The sequence below is a fragment of the Oncorhynchus gorbuscha genome, linkage group LG14, assembly GCF_021184085.1.
Source record: "Oncorhynchus gorbuscha isolate QuinsamMale2020 ecotype Even-year linkage group LG14, OgorEven_v1.0, whole genome shotgun sequence".
In the NCBI taxonomy this organism is placed as follows: Eukaryota; Metazoa; Chordata; class Actinopteri; order Salmoniformes; family Salmonidae; genus Oncorhynchus; species Oncorhynchus gorbuscha.
The window spans coordinates 29,412,402-29,420,331 of NC_060186.1; the positions used below are offsets into that span (position 1 = coordinate 29,412,402).

The window sequence follows — 7,930 nt, forward strand, 5'->3', positions numbered from 1 at the left end:
TGTCACTAAATCCTCTTTGTCACAGTGGATGGATAACATCATCACTCGATAGTCACACACACCACATACCGTACTAAGTGCCAATTTCTCTCTTTCTCTTGTCGGTAAAGCACTGATGCTGAATTACTTTGTGAATATATTAAAGTGCATTTATCCATACTTGCTTTCTCTCTCTGTGCCTCTGTTGTGTCTGTGATTGGTTTTGTATGAGTCAGGTGATCAGATTATTTGATTAGGAGATGTCTTAGCAATGAGATAAAAATGTGTAATCTACATGGCACATTGAAGGAAGTGTGGCTAGGTAGCCTGGTTAAGGCTGACTGAAAGCTGTACTCATCATTGGGCGCACTGTTCAGTCTGGTTAAAGCAGTGTATGTGACCAAAGGGCCGGTGCTGGAAGGCTGTAACTGCACTTTGGCTCCATCTGCTGGGCAAACAGAGGAGTGGGTCACTGCGATGGATCAAAGAGTGAATGAACATTTCAAGGTAATGAAGCTTGGGATGCATGAGAAGGTCAAATCCCTTTTATTAAATATTCCTAAAAATCAAGGGGTTTATTTAATGAATTGTATTACAGGAAAACATACATACTGTGGTTTCAAGTTAAAGGGGCAATCCGCAGTTGAAACAATAACAAAGCGCCACTGTTTCGGTAAAAAGCTGACAGATGAGGCGGAGGAGAAACGTAACTACTCTCAAATTCAAAGAAAGTGCTATGGATGCAAGGACTGACGTTCCATGATATCAAAACGATAGTTTTAACCGCGTTTTGAGGCTATAGAGTGTTTGTTTACATTTACTTTGTTTTACGAGCATTGGAATCAAACAAACGTCTAAATGCCTCGAACCCCATCAGAAGCCGAAGTATAAGTAACATTCTTCAAGAATCAATGGGTGCATATCCTTCACCTATTTGTAAGGTAAAAAAGTATGTACCAACTGCAGATTGTCCCTTTAAAACATTCACATACCTGTGTTTTAGTTCAGTTCATTCTTTCAGCATTATTACAAGTTCTTAAAAACAGTTTTCATAAAAAACGGAATAAACCTTTCTGTTACAAGAAAAAACATCAATAGCCGGAGATTTTAATGGGCTCCACTGCGCATCTGAGGCCACAGGTGAGATGGTACATGAGGATGTGTCTGAATGCCTTGTCTCTCAGGCCGTAGATCAGAGGACTCAGACACCTGGGCAGGATAATCAGGATGATAAACACAATATACTCAATCTGTGTGGCTTTGTCCATTGCTCTGGATTTCAAGGCTGACACTATAGTAGGAACCAGGGTGGAGGAGAGACTCAGGCCTAGCTGGATCAGGTGCAGGAGAACCGTGTTACGAGCCTTGCTGTTCATGTCCTTGTCTGCGGAGGCCGACTTGGCTACCATCATCATAGCGATGTAGGAGTATATGATGATAAAACCAACGGTCATGAAGACGATGCTGATGAACACGTTGTCTACCTGGTTGTGAATCTTCAGGTGGAAAAGCTCGCTGGTAGAGCAGAATTCCTGCATGAACTGGTCCAGGGGCATGGACTCTAGAACCAGCAGCATGACAAGCTTAATGATAGTGTTTAGGGAACACAGGATCCACACCACAGCAATGACCACGCCCGTAGTCCTGGGGGTGACAATGGAGGCATGCCTCAGAGGATAACAGATAGCCACGTACCTGGAAAGGATCATTTTTATTGAGTACCAAATATAGGCCCTGGTCAAAAGTAGTACACTATTTAACCTTTATTTAACCCTTGAGGTTTAGAAACCTCTTTTGCCTGGGGGCCTAAATAGGGGAAAGTGTATAAGCAAACATACCTCTCTAGCGACATCACAGACAAGTTGAGAGGGGAGACAGCGCTGGTGAAAATGGCCACCAACACAATCACAACACATATATATCGGATCACAAACAACCCAGCGACGGCTAATATGTACAGCAGTTGGCTGGTCAGCAGTAGGATGGTGTCGGCGAAGAGGAGGTTACCTACCGGAAATGAACACGTTAAACATTTGTTGGGAATACAATAATTACACAATAACAGATTGTATTTTAACACAACTTGAATTGTAATGCATTCTACCCCATATTTGCTTTCCAAAATACATGAAAAGCTAGTTTGGAGTGCATTTAGAGCTTCTAAAGACCTCAATACCAAATGAATTGGGAACAGGTTATGGTGTAACAAGCCACAGGCCATGGAAGATTTCAAATGGAATGTATGACCTGATTGGGCTTAGCAGTACTGCTGAAGCATCTGCACACTTCTACAGAGGCGACTTAGGTTCAGATCTGGCCTTACTGCCCCTTGACACAACCTGTGTCTTTCCCCACTGTCATCCTCTCTCAATATCTGTTCAATACTCTTGTATAAAACTTCCGGTAGCCAGGTTTACCAAACAAGATGTAGCGTGAGGTCTCTCTGAACATGGGCCTGCTCTTCAGACTGTACAGCATGATAGTGTTGATGTAGAGGAAGAGGAGACATGGAGACACAGACAGGAAGCCCATGAATGTCCTCATGGGCACTGCCAACCTCTGATTGGTCAAGGAAATGTTGTTGGACAGGAGCTGGAATGGGGGTGTTGTATTGGACATGTTTCAGGCGCATCTGTAGAGACAAAAATACTTTAAACAAAAAGTGCTAGAGGTGTCACCACAGACCCTGGTTTGATTCCAGGCTGTCCCATAGGGTGGCGCACAATTGGCCCAGCATCATCCGGGTTTGGCTAGTTTAGGCCGTCATTGTAAATAAGAATTTGTTCTTAACTGACCTGCCTAGTTAAGTAAAGGATAAATAAAAAGTCCATATCAGATGAACATTTCAGAAATTACAGTAATTTTTGAACATAGTCTCCTCCCTTTTAAGGAACCAAAAGAATTGGGACAAATTCACTTATACGTGTATTAAAGTTGTCAAAATGTTGTTTTTGGTCCCATATTCCTAGCACGCAATGACTAAATCAAGCTTGTGACTCTACAAACTTATTGGATGCATTTACAGTTGGTTGTGTATCAGATGATCTATGTCCAATAGAAATGAATGGCAAACAATGTATTGTGTTATTTTGGAGTCACTTTTACCGTAAATATGAATAGAATATGTTTCTGTACAATTCAACATTATGAACATGAATGAAAATACTCTCAAATTAAGCTGACAGTCTGGGCTTATAGTCATTGTATAATGTCAAAGTGCTGGAGTACAGAGACAAAACAAAAACATAATTGTCACAGTCCAAATGCTCTTGGACTTCACTGTATCTGTAATACAGTATATTGCTTATACAGGTCTGAAATGGTGGTGTCGTATTGGATATGTCTCTGTCGCATCATTCTGTAGAGACAAACATACAGCCATTATTGTAATATATCTATAATATATTTCCTTCAGCCCTGGACAGGTCTGTAATGGTGGTGTTGTATTGGACATGTCTCTGTCATATACAAAAATCGCTGAAGTTGGAGACTTTTATCTCCCTCACCAACTTCTAATATCTGCTATCTGAGCATCTAACCGATCGCTGCAGCTGTACATAGTCTATTGGTAAATAGCCCACCCATTTTCACCTACCTCATCCCCATACTGTTTTTATTTATTTACTTTTCTGCTCTTTTGCACACCAATATCTCTACCTGTACATGACCATCTGATCATTTATCACTCCAGTGTTAATCTGCAAAATTGTAATTATTCGCCTACCCCCTCATGCCTTTTGCACACAATGTATATAGACTCCCCTTTTTTTTCTACTGTGTTATTGACTTGTTAATTGTTTACTCCATGTGTAACTCTGTGTTGTCTGTTCACACTGCTATGCTTTATCTTGGCCAGGTCGCAGTTGCAAATGAGAACTTGTTCTCAACTAGCCTACCTGGTTAAATAAAGGTGAAAAAAATACATTAGGACAAACATGCATTCATTATACCTCTATGAGAAACATTGGCAGGTTGGTCCCAGATCTCTTTGTGCTACATAGCCAAATCCTAAGGTCGTTGTCAATTTCAAACAACAGCTCTGGGAGCAGACTAGCCTATTGCCTGCCCTGTACAGACCCCCATAGGATCAAATCAAACATGCAATATGATAACAATCAAATAAAATCTCAAATTCAAACTGCTATAAATGCAATGCTTATTATGCTAATTGAAAAGCAAAAACAATTGAACACAGCAAAGACAAAGAATTAAAAAAAAAATATTACAGAATCCCACGACTGTTTCCTTCTGTAGCTTTTCAGTCACAATTCAGTTCACATTGAAGGCAGAGGAATCACCCACAGGAGATCTCCTGAAGTACTTTCAAAGCAGAAATACTCACTGTCAGTTCAGTTACCGTCTGAGGCTCTGTAGGGCTCTGCCCAAGGTGTGTGGGGTTCACCTCTTGTCCACCTCTTATAAGATATATATCGACAGCTCACTCTACATCACACCATCACATGGGCCGGTCCTGTAGCCAATAACAGAGTAGCATGAGGTGATCTAGCCCGTAAGGGCAGATGTCGGTCTAATCGATCAATGCCTTTATTAAATGTGGACTCTAAAATAGTCGCTAAATTATTGGTGAATCATCAAGAAACGGTTGCATGCTGTAGTCTGGTCCTGTGGTGGTGCTGCCAGTCCAGCCAATCAGGATCCAGAAAGGAACACAAACTGTTAGCCTACTGTAGTGCAGGGCAATTATTTCCATGGAGGGCTTCATTAGAATATATTTTTGCCATCGTGGGCCAGAATCATATTACAGGGTTATACATCATGTGTATGACTGTGTTGACAGATATATCTACTGTAAATCACATCCAGATATGCTGCTTATTTTACTTTTTTAACATGCACGGAAATAAACCACATCCATGTCCTCCTTTTGGTAGGTATTTTCATTATTAAACGTGCAATGAACTACACGGAGGGAAAAGTACACTGTGCATTCAGCACCACGGACAGGACCCTTGTTAACGGGTATGCACAACAACACAAGAAAGAGAGAGAGCTCAACATTACATTTCAACTACTCAATCAGTGTGAGGAGTGAAGTCTCTGATGGGCATTGACTAGAGCACTGAAGTCAGGTATAGTTTCTGATGTCGCTATGCGCAGGATTGCTGAGAGGTGAGAGTCAGTAAGAGATGATCTGTGCCTTGACTTGTTATATTTCATCACTGAAAATGTCTGTTCACATACGTAGGTTGACCCAAACAGTACAAACATCTTCTGAGCATGACTCCTAATCTTTGGAAAGTTTTGTTCATCGAGAGATTTTTATTTATTTATTTTATTTCACCTTTATTTAACCAGATAGGCAAGTTGAGAACAAGTTCTCATTTACAATTGTGACCTGGCCAAGATTAAGCAAAGCAGTTCGACACATACAACAACACAGAGTTACACATGGAGTAAAACAAACATACAGTCAATAATACAGTAGAAAAATAAATCTATATACGATGTGAGCAAAGAATGGTAGATGGTAGATTTTGTAGATTTGCAGTGGAAGAATGTGCAAAGTAGAAATAAAAATAATGGGGTGCAAAGGAGCAAAATAAATAAATACAGTAGGGGAAGAGGTAGTTGTTTGGGCTAAATTATAGATGGGCTATGTACAGGTGCAGTAATCCGTGAGCTGCTCTGAAAGCTGGTGCTTAAAGCTAGTGAGGGAGATAAGTGTTTCCAGTTTCAGAGATTTTTGGAGTTCGTTCCAGTCATTGGCAGCAGAGAACTGGAAGGAGAGGCGGCCAAAGGAAGAATTGGTTTTGGGGGTGACTAAAGAGATATACCTGCTGGAGCACATGCTACAGGTGGGTGCTGCTATGGTGACCAGCGAGCTGAGATAAGGGGGACTTTACCTAGCAGGGTTTTGTAGATGACCTGGAGCCGGTGGGTTTGGCGACGAGTATGAAGCGAGGGCCAGTCAACGAGAGCGTACAGGTCGCAGTGGTGGGTAGTATATGGGGCTTTGGTGACAAAACGGATGGCACTGTGATAGACTGCATCCAATTTATTGAGTAGGGTATTGGAGGCTATTTTGTAAATGACATCGCAGGATCGGTAGGATGGTCAGTGTTACGAGGGTATGTTTGGTAGCATGAGTGAAGGATGCTTTGTTGCGAAATAGGAAGCCAATTCTCGATTTAACTTTGGATTGGAGATGTTTGATGTGAGTCTAGAAGGAGAGTTTACAGTCTAACCAGACAACTAGTTATTTGTAGTTGTCCACATATTCTAAGTCAGAACCGTCCGGAGTAGTGATGCTGGACGGGCGGGCAGGTGCAGGCAGCGATCGGTTGAAGTGCATTTAGTTTTACTTATATTTAAGAGCAGTTGGAGGCCACGGAAGGAGAGTTGTATGGCATTGAAGCTCGTCTGGAGGTTAGTTAACACAGTGTCCAAAGAAGGGCCAGAAGTATACAGAATGGTGTTGTCTGCGTAGAGGTGGATCAGAGAATCACCAGCAACAAGAGCGTCATCATTGATGTATCACGAGAAGAGAGTCAGCCCAAGAATTGAACCCTGTGGCACCCCCATAGAGACTGCCAGAGGCCCGGACAACAGGCCCTCCGATTTGACACACTGAACTCTATCAGATAAGTAGTTGGTGCACCAGGCAAGGCAATCATTTGAGAAACCAAGGCTATCGAGTCTGCCGATGAGGATGTGGTGATTGACAGAATCGAAAGCCTTGGCCAGGTCAATGAATACGGCTGCACAGTATTGTTTCTTATCGATGGCGGTTAAGATATCGTTTAGGACCCTGAGCGTGGCTGAGGTGCACCAATGACCAGCTCTGAAACCAGATTGCATAGCGGAGAAGGTGCGGTGGGATTTGAAATGGTTGGTAATCTGTTTGTTGACTTGGCTTTCGAAAGACCTTAGAAAGACATGGTAGGATGATGATTAAATTTTTATTTTTATTTTTTTAAATAAAATAAAATATATATGCCATTTAGCAGACGCTTTTATCCAAAGCGACTTACAGTCATGTGTGCATACATTCTACGTATGGGTGGTCCCGGGGATCGAACCCACTACCCTGGCGTTACAAGCGCCATGCTCTACCAACTGAGCTACAGAAGGACCATATGTCTGTAGCAGTTTGGGTCTTCAGTGTTCCCCCCCCCTTTGAAGAGGGGGATGACCGCAGCTGCTTTCCAATGTTTGGGAATCTCAGACGACACGAAAGAGAGGTTGAACAGGCTAGTAATACATTTACATTTTACATTTAGCAGACGCTCTTATCCAGAGCGACTTACAAATTGGTGCATTCACCTTATGACATCCAGTAGAACAGTCACTTTACAATAGTGCATCTAAATCTTAAAGGGGGGGGGGTGAGAGGGAATACTTATCCTATCCTAGTTATTCCTTAAAGAGGTGGGGTTTCAGGTGTCTCCGGAAGGTGGTGATTGACTCCGCTATCCTGGCGTCGTGAGGGAGTTTGTTCCACCATTGGGTGGCCAGAGCAGCGAACAGTTTTGACTGGGCTGAGCGGGAGCTGTACTTCCTCAGTGGTAGGGAGGCGAGCAGGCCAGAGGTGGATGAACGCAGTGCCCTTGTTTGGGTGTAGGGCCTGATCAGAGCCTGGAGGTACTGAGGTGCCGTTCCCCTCACAGCTCCGTAGGCAAGCACCATGGTCTTGTAGCGGATGCGAGCTTCAACTGGAAGCCAGTGGAGAGAACGGAGGAGCGGGGTGACGTGAGAGAACTTGGGAAGGTTGAACACCAGACGGGCTGCGGCGTTCTGGATGAGTTGAAGGGGTTTAATGGCACAGGCAGGGAGCCCAGCCAACAGCGAGTTGCAGTAATCCAGACGGGAGATGACAAGTGCCTGGATTAGGACCTGCGCCGCTTCCTGTGTGAGGCAGGGTCGTACTCTGCGGATGTTGTAGAGCATGAACCTACAGGAACGGGCCACCGCCTTGATGTTGGTTGAGAAC

The 7,930-nt window shown here is 43.2% G+C and overlaps 1 protein-coding gene across 2 annotated transcripts; it reads right to left on the bottom strand.

The window, feature by feature from the left end:
* Window positions 1–509: 509 nt before the first annotated feature.
* LOC123995927 (odorant receptor 131-2-like) lies at window positions 510–4,366 on the bottom strand. Of its 2 annotated transcripts, XM_046299585.1 has the most exons (4): window positions 4,322–4,366; window positions 2,397–2,611; window positions 1,818–1,986; window positions 510–1,674 (listed from the first exon to the last, which is right to left on the bottom strand). In XM_046299585.1, the coding sequence occupies exons 2-4, from the start codon at window positions 2,596–2,598 to the stop codon at window positions 1,071–1,073; spliced, it is 975 nt and encodes a 324-aa protein (XP_046155541.1). In that variant the 5' UTR covers window positions 2,599–2,611; window positions 4,322–4,366; the 3' UTR covers window positions 510–1,070. The 2 variants fall into 2 exon arrangements, with proteins under 2 accessions (XP_046155541.1, XP_046155542.1); XM_046299586.1 differs by lacking the exon at window positions 4,322–4,366 and having other exon boundaries at window positions 2,397–2,682.
* Window positions 4,367–7,930: the final 3,564 nt, after the last annotated feature.

Bases quoted from the DNA above. Each gene is read 5' to 3' on its own strand.
- LOC123995927 (XM_046299585.1), bottom strand. From the start codon at position 2,598: ATGTCCAATACAACACCCCCATTCCAGCTCCTGTCCAACAACATTTCC. The intron at 1,987-2,396 runs GTAAACCTGGCT...CATTTCCGGTAG, and splicing joins CTCACGCTACATCTTGTTTG to GTAACCTCCTCTTCGCCGAC. The intron at 1,675-1,817 runs GTATGTTTGCTT...GATCCTTTCCAG, and splicing joins TCTGTGATGTCGCTAGAGAG to GTACGTGGCTATCTGTTATC.